Below are 27,879 nucleotides of genomic sequence, written 5' to 3' on the forward strand. Positions count from 1 at the left end.
CATACAATAGTAATGAGGAAGATGGATGGGAGACGCCATAACCTGCTTCACTGCTCTAAAATGTTTCAATTATCCCCTATAAAATTATCTTTTTCTCAATAATTTGGTTATATAAGTTGCTTTCCCTTTCTCATTAAATGTGACTTTACAGTATGCATTATTTTTTTTTTCTTGGCCAATGTCAATATTACAAGATAAAAAAATTGGGTACTTCCATGATAAATTCTTTAATATTTAAGAAGTGATTTGTGGGTAAAATACTTTTTGAATTCAAAACATGACTATGGCTGCACCATTGTGTGAATTTTGCTGATGGTAAACAAGACTTGATTTCCAAGCAAAGCATTTCCCACATTCAGAACATAAAAATGCTTCACCTCTTTGTGAGTTCTCCGATGTCCAGCAAGATGTGATTTCTGGTTAAAACCTTTTCCACATTCTGAAAATGAATATGGTTTCTTCCCTGTGTGAATTCTTTTGTGTTAAAAAAAATGATTTGTTTGTAAAACATTTCCCACATTCTGATCATGAATAAGGTTTCACCCTTGTGTGAATTCTTTTGTGTTTAAGAAGATCTGATTTGTCTGTAAAACATTTCCCACATTCTGAACATGAATATGGCTTCTCGCCTGTGTGAGTTCTCTGATGTCTAATAAGATGGGATTTCTGGTTAAAGCCTTTCCCACATTCTAAGCACGAATATCGTTTCTTCCCTGTGTGAATTCTTTTGTGTTCAAGAAGAACTGATTTGCTTGTAAAACATTTCCCACATTCTGAACATAAATATGGTTTCTCTCCTGTGTGATTTCTCTGGTGTCTAACAAGATGTGATTTCTGGTTAAAACCTTTCCCACATTCTGAACATGAATATAGTTTCTCCCATGTGTGATTTCTCTGATGTCTAACAAGATGCGATTTCTGGTTAAAACCTTTCCCACATTCTGAACATAAATATAGTTTCTCCCCTGTGTGATTTCTCTGATGTACTATAAGGTGTGATTTCTGGCTAAAATCCTTTCCACATTCTGAGCATGAATATGGTTTCTCTCCTGTGTGAATTCTCTGATGCCTAACAAGATTTGATTTCATGGTTAACATTTTTCCACATTCAGAACATGAAAATGGCTTCTTCTTTTTGTGATATCTCTGTTGTCCAACACTACTACTGTGAATTTTATTTTGCTGTGATGAATAAGAATATAGGATCTGCTTAGAAGGATCAGATAATAGATCTTTGTTCTCAGGGGTTGAGGATATATCTTGGATAATGGCAGGTTCTTCATATGTATCTTGTAGGATATCATGAACATGTAATTTAAAGTCTGTTGATATCAGATGTCCCTCTGAACTTCTGGTGCCATCATCTGCCAAGAAAAAAAAAAACGATTTTATACATTGTTTTAGTAATACAACCATTAAGGAGCACTCTGTGTAAGCTTTTGATCATCACACATTGTGACTATCGAATCCTACTGCTGACTGGAGGTTATTTAATCTATTCATTCCTATGCAACTCATTGTGTGGCTCCATGGGACTAAATAGAGTAAATAGCTTTCAGTCCAGGCAGCAAGCACTGTAGGACTTGGCTAGTCACATGGGCACAATGGGAGACTGAAATAGAATAGACTTTTTAGGAATAAAGCAGCTCTTCACTACATAAAATACATTTAAATGCACTTTATAAATTGTACACAAACAAAAAAAAAGTTTTCTGGGAGCCAGAAAGGACCAGTAGATCATGATGTCCATAGCAGATGTGGAAGAAACAGGCCTCATTCACTTAGAGAACGGACTAGAAAGGCTGATGAATAGTTGTAACCCTATAAATTCGGTAGAAATTGGAAGTCATGGATAGAGGCCTGAAGAACTTCTCTTTTATTGGACAACGTGCAAAGCCAGCATGTGGAAACAGGTTTGGGGGTCACACCTCTTTGTCAATTCGGCTGGATTGAAATATACAAACAACTGGAGATATTTGAAAGCATCTCATACCATCCTTATTGAAAAAATAACCAAATATGAGATTGACAAGGCAACTGTTGCCTGGATTTACAACTGGCTGACAGATAGTACTCAAAGAGTGGTCATAAATGGCTGCACATCCAATTGCAAGAATGTGGCAAGTGGGGTATGTGGAAGCTGGAGCAAGTCCAGAGAAGATCTACCAGTTGGTTGTTGTTTATCCATTCTGACTCTTTGTGACCCCATTGACCAGCGCACGCCAAAGCTTTCTGTCGGCTGTCGCCACCCCCAACAGGGTCCAGTCCATCACCTGGAGGATACCATCCACCCATCTTGCCCTTGGTCGGCCCCTTTTTTTGCCTTCCACTTCTCTTTGTTTTTGATCATGCCCATTTTTTCCTGAAATTTACCTCCTATGTTTCTAATTTTCTGGAAGAGGTCTTTTGTCCTTCCTATTCTATTGTATTCTTCAACTTCCATGCATTGCTTGTTAGAAATAGTTCCTTATCCTTTCTGGCTAACCTCTGGAATTTTGCATTTAATTGGGCATATCTCCTCCTATGACGGTTTCCTTTTGCTTTCCTTCTTTCTTGGGCTTCTTCCAGTGTTTTTCAGCTGACCACCAATCTTGACTTCTTGGTTTTCTTTTTCTTTGCGATGTGCTTTGTTGCCGCCTCCTGAACAATGTTGTGAACTTCTGTCCAAAGTTCTTCTGGGACCCGATCTGTTAAATCTAGTCCCCTAAATCTAATCCTCACCTCCACTGCATATTCATTAGGAATATTAGTGAGATCATATCTAACTGATCTGTGTGTCTTCCTTATTCTCTTTAGTCTGATTCTAAACTGTGCAACAAGAAGTTCGTGATCTGAACTACAGTCAGCTCCAGGTTTCGTGTTCATCGACTGAATTGATGTCCGCCACCTTTGGCTGCAAAGGAGGCAGTCAATGTGATTTTGATGTTGACCATCTGGTAAAATTTATATATAAAGCGGTCTTTTAGGTTGTTGAAAGAGTGTGTTTGTTATGCACAGTGAGTGGTCCTGGCAAAATTCAGCCTACGTCCCGGTGGACACATGCAGTTACAACTCCGTGTGGACCGACAGCATGGGTGGCTCCCTGGAACCCACCGGCTGTACATAAATGTATCCCATTGCAGTGCCCATCACAGCTGATGTAACGTCAGCTTTAATGCAGGTGGGCAAAAAATTAATTGGATTACCCTGTAGGCGAGGGCCCCAAAAAATTGGTGTACCAACAGTACTAATGTACGTCAGAAAAATTGCCCATGCCCAACCAAGAGGGCAGGTGAAACCCATTAATCGCTTTGGTTAATGTGGCTTAATTTGTAACTAGGCCTGGAGGCAGCCCAGTTAAAATAAAAATTGGTTCAGGTGCAAGTTTCAACACTTTAATGAGCATTGAAACGTATAAAAATTGTTTAGACAAATTATATGACTGAGCCTTGTGGGCCTAAGAAAAATTGCCCGTTCGGCGTGATTACGTCAGGTTTCAGGAGGAGGAGCAGGAGGAGGTGGATGAATATTATATACAGATTGATGAAGCTAAAAGGTCCACGTTTTTGATGGTGATAGAGAACAATGCTTCCATCCGTGGGTGCAGCCTACGTATTGTTTAGGTATCGCTGCTGTCCGCTGGTGGAGAAGAGAAGTCTGGGGAAATCCAGGCTTTGTTCATCTTGATGAGTGTAAGCCTGTCGGCACTGTCGGTTGACAGGCGGGTACGCTTATCTGTGATGATTCCCCCAGCCGCACTAAACACCCTCTCTGACAAGACGCTAGCCGCAGGACAAGCAAGCACCTCCAGGGCATACAGCGCGAGTTCAGGCCACGTGTCCAGCTTCGACACCCAGTAGTTGTAGGGGGCAGAGGCGTCACGGAGGACGGTCGTGCGATCGGCTACGTACTCCCTCACCATCCTTTTACAGTGCTCCCGCCGACTCAGCCTTGACTGGGGAGCGGTGACACAGTCTTGCTGGGGAGCCAGAAAGCTGTCAAAGGCCTTAGAGAGTGTTCCCCTGCCTGTGCTGTACATGCTGCCTGATCTCCGCGCCTCCCCTGCTACCTGGCCCTCGGAACTGCGCCTTCGGCCACTAGCGCTGTCGGATGGGAATTTTACCATCAGTTTGTCCGCCAGGGTCCTGTGGTATAGCATCACTCTCGAACCCCTTTCCTCTTCGGGTATGAGAGTGGAAAGGTTCTCCTTATACCGTGGGTCGAGCAGTGTGTACACCCAGTAATCCGTAGTGGCCAGAATGCGTGTAACGTGAGGGTCATGAGAAAGGCATCCTAACATGAAGTCAGCCATGTGTGCCAGGGTACCTGTACGCAGCATATGGCTGTCCTCACTTTCAGGATCCTCCTCCTCCTCAGGCCATACACGCTGAAAGGATGACAGGCAAGCAGCATGGGTACCCTCAGCAGTGGGCCAAGCTGTCTCTTCCCCCTCCTCCTCATCCTCCTCCCCCTCCTCCTCCTCCTCCTCAACGCGCTGAGATATAGACAGGAGGGTGCTCTGACTATCCAGCGACATACTGTCTTCCCCCGCCTCTGTTTCCGAGCGCAAAGCGTCTGCCTTTATGCTTTGCAGGGAACTTCTCAAGAGGCATAGCAGAGGAATGGTGACGCTAATGATTGCAGCATCGCCGCTCACCATCTGGGTAGACTCCTCAAAGTTTCCAAGGACCTGGCAGATGTCTGCCAACCAGGCCCACTCTTCTGTAAAGAATTGAGGAGGCTGACTCCCACTGCGCCGCCCATGTTGGAGTTGGTATTCCACTATAGCTCTACGCTGCTCATAGAGCCTGGCCAACATGTGGAGCGTAGAGTTCCACCGTGTGGGCACGTCGCACAGCAGTCGGTGCACTGGCAGATGAAACCGATGTTGCAGGGTGGCAGCGTCCGTGTGGGACTTGCGGAAATGTGCGCGGAGCCGGCGCACCTTTCCGAGCAGGTCTGACAAGCGTGGGTAGCTTTTCAGAAAGCGCTGAACCACCAAATTAAAGACGTGGGCCATGCATGGCACGTGCGTGAGGCTGCCGAGCTGCAGAGCCGCCACCAGGTTACGGCCGTTGTCACACACGACCATGCCCGGTTGAAGGCTCAGCGGCGCAAGCCAGCGGTCAGTCTGCTCTGTCAGACCCTGCAGCAGTTCGTGGGCCATGTGCCTCTTCTCTCCTAAGCTGAGTAGTTTCAGCACGGCCTGCTGACGCTTGCCCACCGCTGTGCTGCCACGCCGCGCGACACCGACTGCTGGCGACGTGCTGCTGCTGACACATCTTGATTGCGAGACACAGGTTGCGTAGGAGGAGGAGGAGGAGGGTGGTTTAGTGGAGGAAGCATACACCGCCGCAGATACCACCACCGAGCTGGGGCCCGCAATTCTGGGGGTTGGTAGGACGTGAGCGGTCCCAGGCTCTGACTCTGTCCCAGCCTCCATTAAATTCACCCAATGTGCCGTCAGGGAGATATAGTGGCCCTGCCCGCCTGTGCTTGTCCACGTGTCCGTTGTTAAGTGGACCTTGCCAGTAACCGCGTTGGTGAGGGCGCGTACAATGTTGCGGGAGACGTGGTCATGCAGGGCTGGGACGGCACATCGGGGAAAGTAGTGGCGACTGGGAACTGAGTAGCACGGGGCCGCGGCCGCCATCATACCTTTGAAAGCCTCCGTTTCCACAACCCTATACGGCAGCATCTCCAGGCTGATCAATTTGGCTATGTGCACGTTTAACGCTTGAGCGTGCGGGTGCGTGGCGGCGTACTTGCGCTCCAACACTTGTGCTAGCGACGGCTGGACGGTGCACTGAGAGACATTGGTGGATGGGGCCGAGCACAGCGGAGGTGAGGGTGTTGGTGCAGGCCAGGAGACGGTAGTGCATGTGTCCTGAGAGGGGGGTTGGATCTCAGTGGCAGGTTGGGGCACAGGGGGAGAGGCAGCGGTGCAAACCGGAGGCGGTGAACGGCCTTCGTCCCACCTTGTGGGGTGCTTGGTCATCATATGTCTGCGCATGCTGGTGGTGGTGAGGCTGGTGGTGGTGGCTCCCCGGCTGATCTTGGCGCGACAAAGGTTGCACACCACTGTTCGTCGGTCATCTGCACTCTCAGTGAAAAACTGCCAGACCTTTGAGCACCTTGGCCTCTGCAGGGTGGCATGGCGCGAGGGGGCGCTTTGGGAAACAGTTGGTGGATTATTTGGTCTGGCCCTGCCTCTACCCCTGGCCATCCCACTGCCTCTTCCAACCTGCCCTGCTGCTGCACTTGCCTCCCCCTCTGAAGACCTGTCCTCAGTAGGCGTAGCAAACCAGGTGGGGTCAGTCACCTCATCGTACTGCTGCTCTTCCTCCGAATCCTCTGTGCGCTCCTCCCTCGGACTTACTCCAATTACTACTACCTGAGTGATAGACAACTGTGTCTCATCGTCATCGTCCTCCTCACCCACTGAAAGCTCTTGAGACAGTTGCCAGAAGTCCCCAGCCTCATCCCCCGGACCCCGGGAACTTTCCAAAGGTTGGGCATCGGTCACGACAAACTCCTCCAGTGGGAGAGGAACCATTGCTGGCCATTCTGGGCAGGGGCCCGGGAACAGTTCCTGGGAGTCTGCCTGCTCCTCAGAATGTGTCATTGTAATGGAGTGAGGAGGCTGGGAGGAAGGAGGAGCAGCAGCCAGAGGATTCAGAGTTGCAGCAGTGGACGGCGCAGAATTCTGGGTGGTCGATAGATTGCTGGATGCACTTTCTGCCATCCACGACAGGACCTGCTCACACTGCTCATTTTCTAATAAAGGTCTACCGCGTGGACCCATTAATTGTGAGATGAATGTGGGGACGCCAGAAACGTGCCTCTCTCCTAATCCCGCAGCAGTCGGCTGCGAAACACCTGGATCAGGAGCTTGGCCTGTGCCCACACCCTGACTTGGGCCTCCGCGTCCACGTCCTCTAGGCCTACCCCTACCCCTCAGCATGCTGTATTACCAGTAGTGCAGAAACAGAACGCTGTAATTAAATGTGCCGCTTATTGGCCTGTGGTTGGAGGCTGACTTCCCTTACGGAACGCACAGCAGATTCAGGAAACAATTTTGCGCAAGGCTGCTGTAACGCTTAGCTGCGTATTAATTAGAACTACTTCCCCCAGCAGATAGATACTGTAGGCAGCGTATAATATTATGTATACTGTTTCCCTCTGGCGGGATGACGGCGCTGATGTAACAGAGACAGCAGATCCAGGAAACAATTTTGCACAAGGCTGCTGTAACGCTTAGCTGCGTATTAATTAGGACTACTACCCCCAGCAGCTAGATACTGTAGGCAGCGTATAATATTATGTATACTGTTTCCCTCTGACGGGATGACGGCGCTGATGTAACAGAGACAGCAGATCCAGGAAACAATTTTGCGCAAGCCTGCTGTAACGCTTAGCTTCGTATTAATTAGGACTACTACCCCCAGCAGACATGCAGTAAACTGAAGACGGTCACAGGCAGCCCAAATATAGTATTTTTCCCAAATTTTTTGGAAAAAGACCACTGCCTATATAGCCTGAATATCTCTTTCCCTGCCTCACCAGTACTGGCCCTATACTCTGTACAATGACTGCAGACTGCGGACGCAATGCTCTGCACGGCCGATAGACAAAAAAAAAAATTGTGCAACACTGCTAAAAGCAGCCTCAACAGTACTGCACACGGTCAGATGTGGCCCTAAGAAGGACTGTTGGGGTTCTTGAAGCCTAAAATCACTCCTAACGCTCTCCCTATAGCAGCTACGGCACCAGCAGCACTTTCCCTGATCTCTGGCAGAATGCATCTGTGGCGAGCCGCGGGAGGGGGCGATTTATATACTCGGGTGACACCTGATCTCGCCAGCCACTCACTGCAGGGGGGTGGTATAGGGCTTGAACGTCGCAGGGGGAAGTTGTAATGCCTTCCCTGTCTTTCTATCGGCCAGAAAAGCGCCTAACGTCTCAGAGATGAAAGTGAAAGTAACTCGAACATCGCGTGGTGCTCGCCTCCAGTAACGAGCATCTCGAACACGCTAATACTCGAACGAGTATCAAGCTCAGACGAGTACGTTCGCTCATCTCTAATAATGATCTGTTGTCGACATGATGCTAAACAAAAAAAATAAACAAACTATCCGTTACAACTGAAGTATCGACACTGAATCCAATTGGTAAGTAAATGTTGTTTTGTTCTATTACCCAACACTGCTCTGTTTCTGTCTGAATGTAGACAACCCCTTTAATACAGATAAGAATGATGGAACATGACGTCATCCCCAGAATCTCTCACCTCTCCTGTAAGCCGGAAGAGTATCTCTAGGGTGAGGGTGAATATACTCTCCGCCATCTTGTCCCGATTCTTATCCATCCTTGTCGGGTCAATCAGAAGATTATCTGATATAGAAGGTATCAGCTGAGAGGATCCTGAATGGGAAGAAGACGAGACAATGTAACATCATACAAAATCCCCTGAAACAATACAATTACTGAAGCTAACAAGATTTTGGTCTCAGTATAAAACCTTGGGTATAGCTACTGCCACTAAGAGGTAGACACTAAGTAGAAAAAAGTGTTGGCTCCTCCGACTTCCTCTCCTGCAGCCACCAAGCTAAGCAGTTTGTGTGCAAGCAGTAGGAGCAGCTAAGCAGAAATGGAAAAAAGTATATAATACAACACCATGTTAGAACATATGCAAATCAGAGTGGCACCATGTGATTGTTCCCAGCAAGGGAAACCAAGTAATCTGTAAATATGATACCTTTTAATGGCTAACAAAAATACATGATGTTACAGCGAGCTTTCAAACCTACTCAGGGTTCTTCCTCAGGCATAATGAAATAGATCCGAAGAGGCATGCATACACACATACACACACACACACACACACACACACACACACACACACACGATAACAAGGCACAGACATGGTGTGATTAAAAGACACTATGTATTTTTGTTAGCCATTAAAAGGTATCATATCTACAAGATTACTTGGTTTCTCTTGCTGGGAACAATCCCATTTCGCTCTACTGGCTAACACAGTGCCAAGCCTTTTTCACTTTATAGAATGGCACAATGCGCATCAACAGAGGAAAAGCTCCAGTCCGGAGGAATAAAGAAAGGAACATAATTATCTGGGTGGGTGCAGTGTCCCATAATGAACGAGATAAGAAAGTGATTTTATGGGAAGACAAAAACCTTAATTTTTCATCCATACTATTGGGTGACACAGCTGTGTTGGTTTGATGTTTTGTAGCACCAGACTGGATGAGATCAGCTCTAATGCCACCAATGGGAAAATTTTGCACCTGTTGCAGAAAAGTCCCGGACAGGAATTACTCAGAGGAGGAGATTTCAGTTTCCTTCCTTTTGTCCCACACACTTTATTCTTCACAAAGAGGTAGAGATAAGGTTAATGCAGCATGGTCACTACCTCTTTGTGAAGAATAAAGTGTATTTAAATAACAACTTGCAAGCCATCAACCAATCATTTGGGCCTTGTGGAGGGGGTCTGCCTTACTTTCCAGCCAGAGGGGATCTCCCCCCTTTTTCAAGTAAGTGACACTAAGATATCCCTTATAGATTTTATGTACTGATACCGCCCGAGTCACCCAATATACAGTCACACACAAGCAGAATCTTACACGCAAGAACTGGAGATTTTCACACATGCGCAGAGGAGAATTATGAACGCTGGTAATACAGAGTCCCGGTGGAGCTATAGAAGATTGAAAAGCTGTCACTCACGTGCCAAGCCAATAGCAAGGAAGAGTGAGGTATGATGCACATGTAGAGTAGATTTTTAACCCCTTCATGACATGGCCTATTTTGGGCCTAAGGACGCAACAATTTTTGGCGGATTTTCTTCTCCGTTTATCAAAAGTCATAACTGTTTTATTTTTCCGTCGACGCAGCCGTATAAGGGCTTGTTTTTTGCGTGGCGAACTGTAGTTTTTATTGGTGCCCCTTTTGGGTACATAGACTATATTGTAAAACTTTTTTTATTTTTTTTTATGATAGCAGGGAGAGAAAACGCATCAATTCTGCCATAGATTATTTTTTTTTTTTACAGCGTTAATCATGCAGCATAAATGAGACATTCCATTTTTTCTGCGGACCGGTACGGTTACAACGATACCAAAATTCTTACATTTTTTTTAGGTTTTCCCACTTTTCTGTAATAAAACCCCTTTTTTTTGGAAATCTTTTTTCTATTCTAAATTGCTGCATTCAAAGTCCTGTAACTTTTTTATTTTTTGATGTACGGCGCTCTATGGGGGCTTATTTTTTGCGAGACGAGCTGTAGTTTTTACTGGTACCATTTTGGGGTACATATGGGTTTTTTGATCACTTTTATTGCGTTTTTAGTGAGGCAAAATGCTAAAAATTAGGATTTTGCCTCAGTTTTTTAGCGTTTTTTTTTGCGTTTTTTGCCGTGCACAGTCAAAAGCATGTGAAACTTATTGTATGCGTCGTTACGGACGCGACAATACCAAATATGTGGGGTTTTATTTTTTTTTACCTTTTTTTATGCTAATCTGAGAAAAAGCATAAAAAAATATTTTTTTTACTCTTTTTTTAACATTTTTTTAAATTCATTTTTTTAATCTTTGTTTTTTTTTTACACTGTTTGTGTCCCTCTGAGGGCCTTTAACCACTGCCCTGATGATCGTTGTCATAAGGCATGGCAGAGCTACTGCTCTGCCATGCCTTATCGCTTATACAGCGATTTCAGGCATAGGCAATACAGGACGCCAGTGTCTGGCGTCCTGTTGCCATGGTGACAGGCCGGGCTCTCGCGATGACATCGCGAGAGCTGGCCGGAGACACAGAGGGAGCGCGATCCCTCTGTGAACTCTTTCCCTGCCGCGACCTACGTAGATCGTGGCAGGGAAGGGGTTAACAGCGGAGGGCGCATCTCCGATGCCCCCCCGCTGTTGCAGCGGGACGCTGGCTGTGACTGACAGCCGGTTCCCGCTGCGGGATAGCGCGGGATCATATGTGATCTCGCGCTATCTCCAGGACATAGGTTTACGTCCTGTTGCGGGAAGTACCAGGCTGCCAGGACGTAAACTTACGCCTTGCAGCGGGAAGGGGTTAATTAGTGGTGTAAAGGTGATTGGGTAATGGTTTACATAAAACAGTGGCAATAGCAGTATATGTTAAACCGGCTTGACAAAGACCCACGTGACGGGTCGAAACGGCTGTAGCTATTATGATTAAGTATGAAAAATAAACAGACGTGATGGGAGCAGACCTGTGACCTGGAATCATTTTACACCTCTGATGCTGCTCTCTTATACTGAATACTTGTAGGCTGAACTAGATGGACAGTGTCTTCATTCAGCCTAACATACTATGTTACATTGTCAAAGTCCTCATGAGGAGGAAAAAACTGATGATCTGATACCTGCTCGGTATCTGCTACGACGGCTTTTAAACTATTCACCATCATGGAGAGTTTGGACGTCGGCTCCTCGTCAAGATTAGAATTAAAAAGGGGAGACAGTTTGCCCACTGAGTACCGTTGTGTCCTGAGTAACATTTGGAGTGTACTTCTGGAGGCCCTGAATGGGAGGACGAGGCAGGAGGCCCAGATGAGTGACAGGACCTGAACCTCCTTCATGGCCTGCCATGGGAGCAACCCTGAACGATGGAGCTGGCTCTCAGATACATTCTGAAGGGTTGTAATGCACATACGGTCCAACTTATCCAGAATTGCCATGGATGCCCGAATAATACAATTACTGATAACAAGATTTTGGTCCTAGCGTAAAATCACTTTCTCGTCTCGTTCATTGGGGAACACAGATAGAAGACCTTGGGTATAGCTACTGCCACTGGGAGGTAGAAACCAAGTAGAAAAAAGTGTTGGCTTCTCAGACTCCCACCCGCAGGCACCAAGCTAACCAGTTTGTATGCAAGCAGTAGGAGCAGCCAAGCACAAATGGAAAAGATATACAATTACAACGCCATGTTAGAACATATGCAATACAGAATGGCACCATGTGATTGTGCTCAGCAAGAGAAACCAAGTAATCTGTAAATATGATACCTTTTAATAGCTAACAAAAATACATTATGTTACAGCAAGCTTTCGAACCTACTCAGGGTTCTTCCTCAGGCATAATGAAATAGATCCGATGAGGCATGCATATATATACACACATACATACATACATATGATAACAAGGCACAGGCATGGTGTGATTAAAAGACATCATGTATTTTTGTTATGATACCTTGGGTAACAAAAATACATGATCTTATAGCAAACTTTCGAACCTACTCAGGGTTCATCCTCAGGCTTAGTCAAATAGATCCAAAGAGGCATGCATATTATATATATTACACACACACACACACACACACGCGGACAAGGCACAGACATGGTGTGATTAATTTGAAATTAAATGAATACCACAACAGGATAAGTAGAGAAATACATAAATACCTAAATTTACCAACCTGCTGGATCCACTCCTGGTAAAACCAACCATTTTATGATTACTTCATCCGAAAAGGGATACATGAGGTCTAAGCGCTTCGGCACAATGAAGCATTTATCTGAAAAACAACATTCTCTGGTTAACACATTGTAAAAGTCCTGAGGAGGAATAAAATCTGATCAGATACCTGCTCGGTATGTTACGATGGCTTGTAAACTATTTACCATCATGGAGAGTTTGGACATCGGCTCCTTGTCCAGATTGGAATCAAAGGGAGACTCAGACAGTTTGCCCACTGAGCAACTGTTGTGTCCTGAGTAAAATTTGGAGTGCACTTCTGGAGGCCCTGAATGGGAGGACGAGGCAGGAGGCCCAGATGAGTGACAGGAACTAAACCTCCTTCATGGCCTGCCATGGGAGCAACCCTGAAAGATGGAGCTGGCACTGTCAGATACATTCTGAAGGGTTGTAATGGACATACGGTCCAACTTATCCAGAATCGCCATGGATGCCCACAAAAGGCCTGAAACCGTCAGTGACAGAGAGCCATTCTGGGTTGGAGATCTGAGAGGGCTGCACAGAAGGGGCGTCCGTAGTGGGATCTACGGCTGCCTGCTGTGACACAATATAGTTAAGACAAAATGAGTCTAATTGTCCACATGAAAATTTCGAATTGCAGCGACAACAGGCAGAAAATGTAGCTCTGTCTGACACCTGTCTCGATTCTTCCACTATGGTGTCAGACATGGCGCTAAAACAATGCCAAGAACTGTTAACCAAGCAACGTGGTGCAAACGGTCCTGCAGGAGGGTAACCGAATGGGGGAGCTAGCCCACAGACCGGACTGTGCAGAGGAGTGGAAATAACTACAATCCTGATGCCAAAAAGAGTGAGAGGATCCCTCATTGCTGTCCTTGGAGCTCCACTGGAGAACAGGAAATAAAGGGGCAGGTCTCCGAGAAAAAGAAGCATGTGACAGGCCTGCTCTAACCATTCCCCCCCCTAACCTAGCAAAGCACTAGCTGAGCAGAGACCGGGCCCAGAGCCCAGATGGAGACAGGGGGAGGGATAGGTAACATTTAAGAGAACCCCCAGCAGTGGGATACCTGAATTCCCCCGCAGAGGATGCTCCATTTTCCACGAGGATAATGGAGAAAGGGCATGGTGTAAGTGCCAATACTTACCTCGGCGGCGGAACTGTGTCCCCCACACTTGCAAGAAGATAATACGGTGTAGATGTTTTGTTCTCTCTTCTTATACGGAATGGAACAGGAGCTTAAATTCATTCCTTACATACAAATGATAAAGGCCGTGTGGATTTAGACCTGTCTATTACCTGGTGGTGGGAGGGGCTGGTGGTCCTCCATCATGACGTCCTTGTACAGATCCTTGTGTCCTTCTAAATACTCCCACTCCTCCATGGAGAAATAGACAGTGACGTCCTGACACCTTATAGGAACCTGACAACACAATGATACCGTCATCACCCAGACACGTTATACCGCCATAGCGTTACTGTATAATGTCCCAGCATTCCCAGCAGCGTCACCTCTCCAGTCAGCAGCTCAATCATCTTGTTGGTGAGTTCTAGGATCTTCTGCTCATTGATCTTCTCCAGTATCAGGGGGCGAGGTGGAGGTCCTGTGATTGGGCTCAGGGGTGTTCCCCATCCATCAGACACCGGGGCCTGACAGCCATCACTAGAAGTCTTCTTCACTACCGTGTAATCCTGTTTATGGGGAAAAAGATTCATGAATATCACTGCAGTCATTTCTTTTATTAAAGATGTTGTAAACAAAACCCATCGGTAATAACTGGAGTGGCGGCACTGAATCCAATTGGTTAGTCTTATTTTATTCTGTTACCCAACATTGTCCTGCTTTTACTTGAATCTAGACAATCCCTTCAATATAGATAAGAATGATGGAACGTGACGTCAGCCCCAGAATCTCTCACCTCTTCTGTAAGCTGAAAGAGTATCTCTAGGGTGAGGGTGAATATACTCTCCGCCATCTTGTCCCGGTTCCTCTCCATCCTTGTTGGGTCAATCAGGAATATTATCTGATATAGAAGATATCAGCCGAGGATCCTGAATGGAGAGAAGACGAGACAATGCAACATCATACACAATCCCCTGTAATAATACAATTACTGGACATTATAAGGGAAAACCAGTGAGGAGATAATAAAGTGTAGATGTTGTGTTTTCCCTATACGGGATGGAACAGGAGGTAAATGACAGGCGAGAGCTGCCTGTGATTGGCTGAGCACCTCAGCCAATCACATTCAGCTCTTTCAGCAGGCGGGGATTTTAAATCCCCGCCTGCTAATAGATCAGCACCACAGTGTAGGGGACAGCAGGAGAAGACGCAGCTGAGCCCCGACAGCTGAAGCAAGGTATCTATTTTTTCTTGTTTTTTAAACCACTTTTACTTGATTTTCAGGGAAGGCCTTTTATTTAAAGCCCTTCCCTGAAATCAATTGCCGGCAGCAGAATCCTCTACCGCAGCTGACATGTGTGACAGCTGCGGTAGAAAATTGAAGAATTCCTCTGCTGCATCTTTCACTGACGTGGCAGATGTAGCAGCAGGGAATTCTTTTAACTAGCAGGGATGAAGGAAACATCTGCAGCATGCGGCAGATGTGTTTTTCATACCTGCGGGGGTCACGGCAGCAGCAGACAGGTAAATAAATATATATATATATATATATATATATATATATATAATTTTTTTTTTTTTACAATGAAATTTTTCTTTTTCAGGGAAGGGCTTACATGTAAAGCCCTTCCCTGAAAAAGACTGCAGACCATTCTTTTCAATGGTACCGCCGGCAGCAGCCATGGCTCCATTGTAAACAATGCACGGACCTGCATTCACGCAAGTTTTTGAATGTACATGGGTGCGCACCTATGTGCGCACAAAAACACGCTTGTGTGAAGCCACCCTAAAGCAGTATATCTAGAGCTCGATGCCTTCCCAAGTCCTCTCACCTGGGATCACAAGAGTTAAATACGGATCATCTTGGAGCTTCAACAAGTTGTAGGTCCCTACTCCAACAAGAAAACTTCCACATCAAACCTCCTTGCATGCAAGTGATCGTCCTGACAAGGATGGCCCCCGCTGGAACCTAGGGACCTACAAACAAAACACAGCAGGACTGAACACAGCTCAAACCAACATGCCAGGGATTTGCATACAACACAGCACACCATGCACCCTGAACAGGACTGTTCACAAAGCACATCGGCACATGCATCGACACGTAGGAACATGACACTGTTCACACTGAACAAACAGAGCAAAGCCCAGCAGCCTCTAGCAGAGGATCTGGTATATATGAGCAGCAGACCAGTGGTGATTGGCTGGCTGGAGAAATTCACATCAGCTCAATCAACCCCCACCTGTCGGGCTATGCTGTGCTGGAACCCAACACTGGTATTGCTGCTCAGCTAAACTGAAGTAAGCACAGCAGAGCTGCAATACCAAACACAACCTGTGAACAGGTTTGGCGCTATTCTTGGAAGAGAACTTCCATGTTTTGCAATTCGTGAAAGCCCCTTCAGCTCCAGCTGTTACTCCCTGCTTAAGCGTGTTCAAACAAAATGACACGGCCCTTCTCAATGGTACTATTTAATGTGCCATATAATGTACTGAAAAACGTTTAAAAAAATTGTAAGTGGAGTAAAATGAAAAAAAAAAACACATTCCGCCATCTTTCGGTGCGTCCTCTTTCTACGGCGCACAAACTGCAACAAAAATGACCTGATAACTTTATTCTATGGGTCAGTACGATTACTACGATATGAAACTTGTATAGTTTATTTTGCTGCACTACTTTTATTATTTTCAAAGACATTTAATTTTTAAAAATTATTTTCTGCCGCCATTTTCTGTGCGCAATAACCTTTTTATTTTTCCGTCGACGTAGTTTTGCGACGGCTCATTTTTGCGAGACATCTTGTAATTTACGCTGGTACCATTTTAGAATACACACGACTCTTTGATTGCTTTTTAATCGCAATTTTGCTGAGAGACAGGGTGACCGAAAAAGTGTATTTCTGGCTTCAGATTGTTTTTTTCCAGCTGCTACTTTAATAGATCAGACTTTTACGGAAGTGACGATACCAAGTATGTATTTTTGTTTTATGATTTAGATTTTTTTAATATGTTGTGGCAAAGGGGGGGGGGGGGATATAAACTTTTATTACTTTTTTTTTTGTTATTTACAATTAGTAATACTTTGTTGATCTTATTTTAACTTTTTTTTTTTTTTAGCCCTCCTAGGGGACCACAACTAGCGATGCTTTGATCGCTCCTGCAGTATGAAGTAATGCCATAGCATTACATCATACTGCAATCTGACAGGCAGTCTATCAAGCCATGACACTCGCACAGCTCCCTGTGATCTCATCGCGGGGGTAGCATACGGGAGCCCTGAACAGTGTTCAAGGGATTTAAAGGGTAAGTAGCACTGATCAGCCACGCGGCTCATTGCAGCTTTTACCCGCGGGTGTCAGCTGACTTCTGCGCTGTATTAAGAGAGGTTGCCCCTCTCTTAAGCGCAGGAGGATTATGGGTCACATTCGCTGTTTCCAGGGAGAATCCAGGCGAGAATCGCCCCAAATAAAAGGCACTTTATCTTCTATAATCCCATAAAAAAGGCGCAAACAGATGAACAGGCTTCTTATGCCGCACAGCGAACAATATAAACATAAAACACACAAAAAAACTGTTTTATGCCATTTTACATGGAGATGAGCGAGCATACTCGTCTGAGCTTGATGCTCGTTCGAGTATTAGGGTGCTCGAGATGTTCGTTACTCGAGACGAGCACCACGCGGTACTCGAGTCAATTTCATTTCCTTCCTTGCATGTTTAGCGCCATTTTCAAGCCAATAGACAGGCAGGGAAGGCATTACCACTTCCTCCTGTGACGTGCCAGCCCTATCCCACCCCCCTGCAGTGAGTGGCTGGCGAGATCAAGTGACCGCCGAGTACTTAGAGCGGTCAAGCCCACGGCGCACCTCAGACACACACTGGGAGAGTATAGGAAAAGTGCTGCTGAGATAGGGAAAGTGTTAGTGTAGGATTCCTGTTTTCATGAACCCCAACGGTCCTTCTTAGGGCCACATCTGACCGTGTGCATTACTGTTGTGGCTGCTGGGAGCAGATTTGCACAAATAAATTATTTTTTCATCTCGGGCTGTGCAGGCCATTACAGCTATAGCGTTCTCAGTCTGCAGTCTATTTTACAGAGTATAGGGAAAGTGCTGCAGTTTGCGTTACAATACCGCTGTCAGCGTGAAAGTGTACGCAAATAATTCCATAATTATTTGCACCGGTCTGTGTCTGCAGTGAATTATACGCACAGCCCAGGGCCAACACAGCCACTTTTAGAGGGAAAGTGATATAGACAGCATACAGCCTGTATTATTTTTCAAACAAAAAAAATACAGCTCCTTCGCTAAACAGTACTGTAATATTTCCGGGGCCACTGCTAAGTATTTCAGCTCAGCCGCTGTGCAGAGCGTCTAACAATACCATTTCCTTGGTGGGGTTGAGATCACCACAGTTACCAGCACTATCCACTGGCTTTACAGTCTTCTCCCACTCCACACAGCCTCTATTATATCTACAAGTCTCTGCGAGCAGTAAATTACCCCTAGGTATCAGCGCAAGACAGCGGGTTACTTTTTCCTAGCAAAGCATAGAGCCTCCGCTATCTATAAGTCTCTGTGTGCGGTGAATTAAGGCCCACTTGTCAGTGCTGTACAGTGGGGTAATTTATTTGGCCCCTGCTGTATTCGTAATCCGCCATGATGAGGGGTTGGGGTAGGGGTCGAGGACGTGGACGAGGACGCGGATGTCCAAGTGAGGGTGAGGGCACAGGCCGAGTTCCTGGTCTAGGTGAATCACAGCCGGCTGCTACGGGATTAGGAGAGAGGCAAGCTTCTGGGGTCCCCAGCTTCATATCACAATTTATGGGTCCACGTGGTAGACCTTTATTACAAACAGAGCAGTGTGAGCAGGTCCTGTCGTGGATGGCAGAAAATGCATCCAGCAATGTATCGGCCACCCAGTCTTCTACGCAGTCCACTGCTGCAACTCTGAATCTTCTGGCTGCTGCTCCTCCTTCTTCCCAGCCTCCTCACTCCATGAAAATGACATATTCTGAGGAGCAGGTTGACTCCAGGAACTGTTCTCGAGTCCCTGCCTTGAGCGGGAAAAAATGGTTCCTCTTTCACCTGAGGAGTTTGTCGTGACCGATGTCCAACCTTTGGAAAGTTCCGGGGTCCGGGTGATGAGGCTGGGGACTTCCGGCAACTGTCTCAAGAGTTTTCAGTGGGTGAGGAGGATGATGATGATGAGACAGTTATCTGTCAGTGAGGTAGTAGTGAGGGCAGTAAGTCCAAGGGAGGAGCGCACAGAGGATTCGGAGGAAGAGCAGCTGGACGATGAGATGACTGACCCTGCCGGGTTTGCTAAATCTACTCAGGACAGGTCTTCAGAGGGGGAGGCAAGTGCAGCAGCAGGACAGGTTGGAAGAGGCAGTGGGATGGCCAGGGGTAGAGGCAGGGCCAGAGCAAAGAATCCCCCAACTGCTTTCCAAAGCACACCCTCGCGCCAAGCCTCCGTGCAGAGGGCTAGGTGTTCAAAGGTGTGGATGTTTTTCAGTGAGAGCGCGGACGACCGACGAACAGTGGTGTGCAACCTGTGTCGCACCAAGATCAGCTGGGGAGCCACCACTACCATCCTCCCCACCACCAGCATGCGCAGGCATATGATGGCCAAGCACCCCACAAGATGGGACGAAGGCCGTTCACCGCCTCCGGGTTGCACCACTGCCTCTTCCCCTGTGCCCCAACCTGCTACACAGATCCAACCCCCCTCTCAGGACACAGGCACGAGGTCCTTCCTCGGTGCTGGTATCTGCGGCAGTATATGCCACCTCCTCTAAACCCTCTCCCTCCTCCTACGCAACCTCTACCTCTCAATTAAGAAGTGTGAACAGCTCGTCGCCAGCAGTCGGTGTGGCGCGGCGTGGCAGCACAGCAGTGGGCAAGCATCAGCAGGCCGTGCTGAAACTACTCAGCTTACGTGACAAGAGACACACGGCCCCTGAACTGTTGCAGGGTCTGACAGAGCAGACCGATCTCTGGCTTTCGCCGCTAAGCCTCCAACGGGGCATGGTCGTGTGTGACAATGGCCGTAACCTGGTGGTGGCTCTGCAGCTCGGCAGCCTCACACACGTGCCATGCCTGGCCCACGCCTTCAATCTAGTGGTTCAGCAGTTTCTGAAAAACTACCTGCACTTATCTGACCTGCTCGGCAAGGTGCGCCGCATCTGCGCACATTTCCGCAAGTCCACCACGGATGCTGCCACCCTGAGGACCCTGCAACATAGGTTTAATCTGCCACAGCACTGACTGCTGTGCGACGTGCCCACATGGTGGAATTCTATGCTGCACATGTTGGTCAGGCTTTATGAGTGGAATACCAACTCCAACATGGGCGGCGTAGTGGGAGTCAGCCTCCCCAATTCTTTACCGAGGAGTGGGCCTGGATGGCAGACATCTGCCAGGTCCTCAGAAACTTTGAGGAGTCTACCCAGATGCTGAGCGGTGACGCTGCAATCATTAGCATTACCATCCCTCTGCTATGCCTGCTGAGAAGTTCGCTGAAGGCATAAATGCTGACGCTTTGCGGTTGGAACAGGAGACGGGGGGGGGGGGGGGTGACAGTATGTCACTTTATAGCCAGACCACCCTCATGTCTATATCTCAGCACGTTTTGGAGGAGGAGGAGCAGGAGGAGGGAGAAAAAAACAGCTGGGCACACTGCAGAGGGTACCCATGCTGCTTGCCTCTCATCTGTTCAGCGTGTATGGGCTGTGGAGGAGGAGGAGGATCCTGAAAGTCATCTTCCTAGCGAGGACAGCCATGTCTTGCGTATTGACACACTGGCACACTTGGCTGACTTCATGTTAGGCTGCCTTTATCGTGACCCTTGCGTTAGACGCATTCTGGCCAACACAGATTACTAGGTGTACACCCTTCTCGACCCACGGTACAAGGAGAACCTGTCCACTCTCATTCCTGAAGAGGAAAGGGGTACGAGAGTGATGCAATACCACAGGGCCCAGGTGAACAAAGTGATGCTAAACTTCCCATCTGACAGCGCTAGCAGCAGAAGGCGCAGTTCCGAGGGCCAAGTAGCAGGGGAGGCGCGGAGATCAGGCAGCATGTTCAGCGCAGGCAGGGGAACACTCTCCAAGGCCTTTGCCAGCTTTATGACTCCCCAGCAAGCCTGCGTCACCACTCCCCAGTCCAGGCTGAGTCGGAGGGAGCACTGTAAAAAGATGGTGAGGGAGTACGTAGCCGATTGTACCACCATCCTCCGTGATGCCTCTGCTCCATACAATTATTGGGTGTCAAAGCTGGACACGTGGCACGAACGTGCGCTGTATGCCCTGGAGGTGCTGGCTTGCCCTGCCGCTAGCGTCTTGTCAGAGAAGGTGTTTAGTGCAGCTGGGGGAATCATCACGGATAAGCGTATCTGCCTGTCAACTGACAGTGCCGACATGCTTACACTCATAAAGATGAACAAAAGCTGGATTTCCCCAGACTTGTCTTCTCCACCGGCGGAGAGCAACGGAAACTAAATATTCTTTTCGCTGCAACCGCAGATAAAAGCACTCTTCTCTATCACCGTAAAAATGGGGCATTTAGCTTTGTTAATCTGTCTCTGATATTAGTCCTCCTCCTGCTACTCCTCCTCCTGAAACAACACGTCATCACGCTGAACTGCCAATTTTTCTGCAGCCCAAAAGGCTCATCTAACAATTTTTTTACAATTTTTCAAAGTTTCAAAAGTATTGATATTTTAACATGAACCAATTTTTTTTTTTAACAGGGCTTCCTCCAGGCTCTGTTACAAATTAAGCAACAGCGAGCTGTATCTTTCAAAAGTATTTATGGGTTTCACCTGCCCTCTCGGTTGAGCAATTTTTCAGGGGGACATTTGTACTGTTGGTACACTAATTTTTCTGGCCCTCGCCTACACTTTTATCCCACTAATTTTTCCGGCCTTCGCCTACACTAATGGTACCCCAATGTTTCAGGGGTTGGCCTATACTCTTGCTACAGTAATTTTACTGAGGTCGGCCTGCCTATACTTCTGCAACAGAAATGTTACAGGGGTCTGCCTATACTTCTGCCACGTAAATGTTACAGGGGTCTGCCTATACTTCTGCTACGGAAATGTTACAGGGGTCTGCCTATACTTCTGCCACCGAAATGTTACAGGGGTCTGCCTATACTTCTGCCACCGAAATGTTACAGGGGTCTGCCTATACTTTTGCCACATAAATGTTACAGGGGTCTGCCTATACTTCTGCCACATAAATGTTACAGGGGTCTGCCTATACTTCTGCTACAAAAATGTTACTGGGGTCTGCCTATACTTCTGCCATGTAAATGTTACAGGGGTCTGCCTATACTTCTGCTACATAAATGTTACAGGGGGTCTGCCTAAACTGCTGCAACATAAACGTTACAGGGATCTGCCTATACTTCTACTATAGAAATGTTACTGGGGTCTGCCTATACTTCTACTACAGGAATGGTGCTGGGGTCTGCCTATACTGCTGCTACAGAAATGATACTGGGGTCCGCCTATACTGCTGCTACAGAAATGTTACAGGGGTCTGCCTATACTTCTGCTACAAAAATGTTACTGGGGTATGCCTATACTTCAGCCACGTAAATGTGAGAGGGGTCTGCCTATACTGCTGCTACATAAATGTTACAGGGGTCTGCCTATACTTCTGCCACATAAATTTTACAGGGGTCTACCTATACTTCTGCTACAGAAATGTTACAGGGGTCTGCCTATACTTCTACTACGGAAATGGTACCGGGGTCTTCCTATACTACTGCTACCGAAATGCTACTGGGGTCTGCTTATACCTTTTCTACTGGAATGTTACAGGGTCTGTTTATACTATGGTTGCACACAGACTTCCCATCGCGGTGTTTTACCTATCTGGCCCAAAAACACTGACTGACCAGGGCATGAATTGTGGGCCGAGGCCAATATGTATTTTCTCTCGTGTTACCCCAGTTATCCGGGGCACTGCTTTGGCCCAAACAAGCGATACTGCACTTATGAGACGTTCACAGCTGCACTAGCATCGGAGTCCGCTTTATGCCCGCGATTGCTGAGAGTTTTTGCAGAGGCCTATGTCCTCAGCGCAGTGAAAGTCTGCCATGTTTGGGCACTCTGATTTCTTTATGTGTCCTGTCTTTGGGTTCCTTGGACCCACCCATGTTGTGGGTGCACACAGACTTCCCATCGCGGTGTTTGACCTGTCTGGCACTAAAAAAAACACTGACTGACTAAGGCATGGATTGTGGGCCGAGGCCAACATGTATTTTCTATCATGTTACCATAGCTATCTGGGACACTGCTTTGGGACAAACAAGAGGAGCGATACAGCGCTAATGAGACGTTCACAGCTGCGCTAGCGTCGGAGTCCGCTGTATGCCCGCAATTGCTGAGGGTTTGTGCAGAGGCCTATGTCCTCAGCGCAGTGAAAGTCTGCCATGTTTGGGCACTCTGATTTCCTTATGTGTACTGTCTTTAAATTCCTTGGACCCACCTATGCTGTGGGTGCACACAGACTTCCCATAGCGGTGTTTGACCTGTCTGGCACAAAGACACTGACTGACTTGGGTAGGGTACAGAGTGCAGATGGCTTTCCCCTTGCGTTGTCGATGAGGTATCCGACACCCAAACACAATGAGTAGTGTGTGGACACATGGATTCCCCATTGCTATGTCACTCGCAGCACCTTGGGCCACACAAGGTGAAGGCTGGGACCGAGCCTGACCCAGGGCCCGCTCACATACTTCCCACACAGAGTATTGCTGCATTGTGGAGATGTGTAGAAGTGCTGAGCTGGCACCTAAGTCCCCTTTATGCCCACGTTTGCAGCTCGTGACATTTTTGCGACGGAGGTGGCACGGGATTGGAATGATGATCGTACGTCAATTTATCATCAATTCTCAACAGCATTGTGGACTTTCACCCACCCCTTTCGAAGAGGGTCGCTGCCTGGTCCTGCCAACCCTCTGCAGTGTGTGCCTCCGGTTCCTCCTCATCGCAGATGCACTTATAAATAGACATGAGGGTGGTGTGGCTATGCAGCCAGCGTGTGGCATGAGGGCAGCTGAAGGCTGCGCAGGGAAACTTTTGTGTGCGCTGTGGACGTAGGGTCGTGGGGGGGGGGGGGGGGTTTGGGCAGCATATAACCCAGGAGAAGAGGCAGCGGTATGACCCACAGGCAGTGCTTGTGCTTAGTTGGAGGTAGTGTGGTGCTTAGCTAAGGTGTGCCTTGCTGATGAGGGTTTGTCCGAAGTAAAAATGCTGCCCCTGCCCTCCCCTATCCGTTTTTGTGGTGTTTCCATGAATTTCGGATGTTTTCTGGTTTTTCACAAGTGAAGACCTATGCGGAGCATCGGTCATATACAAAAATGCTCGAGTCACCCATTGACTTCAATGGGGTTCGTTACTCGAAACAAGCTCTCGAGCATCGCGGAAAGTTCGACTCGAGCAACGAGCACCCGAGCATTTTGGTGCTCCCTCATCTCTAATTTTACACTCAAAAAAGGTAAGTTAATCATTAAGTTATAAAGACCCCAAAAGTCCCATTAGAGAATACAACTTGTTCTGAAAAAAAACGAGTAACGAAAAAACTGACTGGAAGATAATAAATCTCCGACTCCCGGAACGTGATGGGAAGAAAAGGCAAAAACAAAGCTTCACCCTGAGGGCCCAAAGCTGAACAGTTCTGAGGAGGTTAATGATGAGGCCTCTTTCACATGGACAACAGCGATATTGCAGAAGTGTCTCTGTGCGTTATCGCTGCGTTTTCTCACGGCGATATCCCGATTTTGTAGCGCTCTTTTGCCGGGATTTTCTGGGGAGCTTGAAATTTAGGCCATACTCCAGAAATAAGCCCTGGCTACATTAAAGAAAAAGAGCCAAAGCGTTACCTAAGAGGCGCTGTCTGCTCGGCCGCTCGTCTCCTGCAGCTCCGGTACTTGTCTTCAGCCAGCGCTTCCTGGTCAGAGGGTTTAAAAATCCCGCCCCCAGGAAGCGCCGCCTCTGATTGGTACTTGAGTTTAAAAGAAAATAATCTGCACTGCACCCGTCTGACGGCGAGCTGTGCGGCCCACCCACAGAACAGATCATGGCCGCCTGCACACAGAAGGATCTGTGGAATCTGGGGTGGGGGTCCACAGAGAATACCATCCACAGCACGCTGCGGAAAAGGGATGCTTCCTGCACATCGCAGCACGCTCGATTATCATCCGGATTCCAAGCGGACGGCTTCCATTGAAGTTAATTAACATTGTGAAAAGGGTTCAGAACCTGCGTTATCACCTAGAGACGGTGCGGGGAAATCTGTACTGCGCATGTCCGACAGCGATCCGTGTGCGCCACCCACAGTACAGAAGAAGGAAGAAAATGACAAAACGCGGGGGCGCCGGCCAGCACAGGTGCAGATTGCACTGCGGGCTCCCAGATGTGGAGTCTGACCCGTTCATGTGCCGCCGGCCTAATCTGCCCCCAGTGCTGGTGACCCCACATACCTCCACCTGCAGCCGGACAGGAGCCGTGGGGTTGTTCTGTGCTTACAGGACCTGTGATGATGTCACCGTCATGTGATCAGTGTGTGGGAGGAGACAAGGGGTCACATGACCAGGTCTCTCCGCTCAGTGGATGCCGGACTCTGCTGTGTGAGGATGTATTCAGAGAGTGGATGGAGCAGAGCCGAGTGTGTGTGAGACGGAGGAGCAGAGCCGAGCGTGTGTGAGACGGAGGAGCGGAGCCGAGCGTGTGTGAGACGGAGGAGCGGAGCCGAGCGTGTGAGAGAGGGAGGAGCGGAGCCGAGTGTGTGAGAGAGGGAGGAGCGGAGCCGAGCGTGTGAGAGACGGAGGAGCGGAGCCGAGCGCGTGTGTGAGAGATGGAGGAGCGGAGCTGAGCGTGTGTGAGACGGAGGAGCCGAGCCGAGCGTGTGAGAGACGGAGGAGCGGAGCCGAGCGCGTGTGTGAGAGATGGAGGAGCGGAGCTGAGCGCGTGTGAGACGGAGGAGCGGAGCCGAGCGTGTATGAGACGGAGGAGCGGAGCCGAGCGCGTGTGAGACGGAGGAGCGGAGCCGAGCGCGTGTGAGACGGAGGAGCGGAGCCGAGCGAGTGTGAGACGGAGGAGCGGAGCCGAGCGCGTGCGAGACGGAGGAGCGGAGCTGAGCAAGTGTATGCGAGATGGAGGAGCGGAGCCGAGCGCGTGTGAGACGGAGGAGCGGAGCCGAGCGCGTGTGAGACGGAGGAGCGGAGCCGAGCGTGTGTGAGACGGAGGAGCGGAACCGAGCGTGTGTGAGACGGAGGAGCGGAGCCGAGCGTGTGAGAGAGGGAGGAGCGGAGCCGAGCGTGTGAGAGACGGAGGAGCGGAGCCGAGCGCGTGTGTGAGAGATGGAGGAGCGGAGCTGAGCGTGTGTGAGACGGAGGAGCCGAGCCGAGCGTGTGAGAGACGGAGGAGCGGAGCCGAGCGCGTGTGTGAGAGATGGAGGAGCGGAGCGGAGCGCGTGTGAGACGGAGGAGCGGAGCCGAGCGTGTGTGAGACGGAGGAGCGGAGCCGAGCGCGTGTGAGACGGAGGAGCGGAGCCGAGCGCGTGTGAGACGGAGGAGCGGAGCCGAGCGAGTGTGAGACGGAGGAGCGGAGCCGAGCGCGTGCGAGACGGAGGAGCGGAGCTGAGCAAGTGTATGCGAGATGGAGGAGCGGAGCCGAGCGCGTGTGAGACGGAGGAGCGGAGCCGAGCGCGTGTGAGACGGAGGAGCGGAGCCGAGCGCGTGTGAGACGGAGGAGCGGAGCCGAGCGTGTGTGAGACGGAGGAGCGGAGCCGAGCGCGTGTGAGACGGAGGAGCGGAGCCGAGCGCGTGTGAAACGGAGGAGCGGAGCCGAGCGCGTGTGAGACGGAGGAGCGGAGCCGAGCGCGTGTGAGACGGAGGAGCGGAGCCGAGCGCGTGTGAGACGGAGGAGCGGAGCCGAGCGCGTGTGAGACGGAGGAGCGGAGCCGAGCGTGTGTGAGACGGAGGAGCGGAGCCGAGCGTGTGTGAGACGGAGGAGCGGAGCCGAGCGTGTGTGAGACGGAGGAGCGGAGCCGAGCGTGTGTGAGACGGAGGAGCGGAGCCGAGTGTGTGTGAGATGGAGGAGCGGAGCCGAGCGCGTGTGTGAGATGGAGGAGCGGAGCCGAGCGCGTGTGTGAGATGGAGGAGCGGAGCTGAGCGTGTGTGAGACGGAGGAGCGGAGCCAAGAGCGTGTGAGATGGAAGAGCGGAGCCGAGCGTGTGTGAGACGGAGGAGCGGAGCCGAGCGTGTGTGAGACGGAGGAGCAGAGCCGAGCATATGTGGGACAGAGGAGCGGAGCCGAGCGTGTGTGAGACGGAGGAGCAGAGCCGAGCATATATGGGACAGAGGAGCGGAGCCGAGCGTGTGTGGGACGGAGGAGCGGAGCCGAGCGTGTGTGGGACGGAGGAGCGGAGCCGAGCGTGTGTGAGACGGAGGAGAGGAGCCGAGCGTGTGTGGGACGGAGGAGCGGAGCCGAGCGTGTGTGAGACGGAGGAGCAGAGCCGAGCATATGTGGGACAGAGGAGCGGAGCCGAGCGTGTGTGAGACGGAGGAGCAGAGCCGAGCATATGTGGGACAGAGGAGCGGAGCCGAGCGTGTGTGGGACGGAGGAGCGGAGCCGAGCGTGTGTGGGACGGAGGAGCGGAGCCGAGCGTGTGTGAGACGGAGGAGAGGAGCCGAGCGTGTGTGGGACGGAGGAGCGGAGCCGAGCGTGTGTGAGACGGAGGAGCGGAGCCGAGCGCGTGTGAGACGGAGGAGCGGAGCCGAGCGCGTGTGGGACGGCGGAGAGGAGCCGAGCGTGTGTGGGACGGAGGAGAGGAGCCGAGCGTGTGTGGGACGGAGGAGAGGAACCGAGCGTGTGTGGGACGGAGGAGAGGAGCCGAGCGTGTGTGAGACGGAGGAGAGGAGCCGAGCGTGTGTGAGACGGAGGAGAGGAGTCGAGCGTGTGTGAGACGGAGGAGAGGAGCCGAGCGTGTGTGAGACGGAGGAGAGGAGCCGAGCGTGTGTGAGACGGAGGAGAGGATCGGAGCGTGTGTGGGACGGAGGAGAGGAGCCGAGCGTGTGTGGGACGGAGGAGAGGAGCCGAGCGTGTGTGAGACGAAAGAGCGGAGCCGAGCAAGTGTGAGACGGAGGAGCGTAGCCGAGTGTGTGAGATGGAGGAGCGGAGCCGAGTGTGTGTGAGAGACTGGAGCAGTGACCGATGGACTCGTTGTGCGGTCCCTAGTCATGAGATAAAAAGGTAGTGATCCACCTTAGGCT

At 49.4% G+C, this 27,879-nt stretch overlaps 1 protein-coding gene across 2 annotated transcripts in view; it reads right to left on the reverse strand.

The window, feature by feature from the left end:
• Positions 1-203: 203 nt before the first annotated feature.
• Positions 204-27,879, reverse strand: part of LOC136624426 (zinc finger protein OZF-like) — a 110,020-nt gene continuing 82,344 nt past the window's right edge. The window contains exons 1-6 of one of the 2 annotated variants that reach the window (XM_066598402.1): positions 25,087-25,139; positions 15,421-15,565; positions 14,385-14,517; positions 13,978-14,157; positions 13,765-13,888; positions 204-1,364 (exon numbers count right to left, since the gene is read on the reverse strand). In XM_066598402.1, the coding sequence (XP_066454499.1) occupies positions 526-1,364; positions 13,765-13,888; positions 13,978-14,157; positions 14,385-14,462 (1,221 nt within the window). In that variant the 5' untranslated portion in view covers positions 14,463-14,517; positions 15,421-15,565; positions 25,087-25,139 and the 3' untranslated portion in view covers positions 204-525. Of the gene's footprint in view, positions 1,365-13,764; positions 13,889-13,977; positions 14,158-14,384; positions 14,518-15,420; positions 15,566-25,086; positions 25,140-27,879 lie in introns of those variants that run through there. The other variant, XM_066598404.1, reaches the window with a different exon arrangement.

Source organism: Eleutherodactylus coqui, chromosome 4 (assembly GCF_035609145.1).
Source record: "Eleutherodactylus coqui strain aEleCoq1 chromosome 4, aEleCoq1.hap1, whole genome shotgun sequence".
Lineage (NCBI taxonomy): Eukaryota > Metazoa > Chordata > Amphibia > Anura > Eleutherodactylidae > Eleutherodactylus > Eleutherodactylus coqui.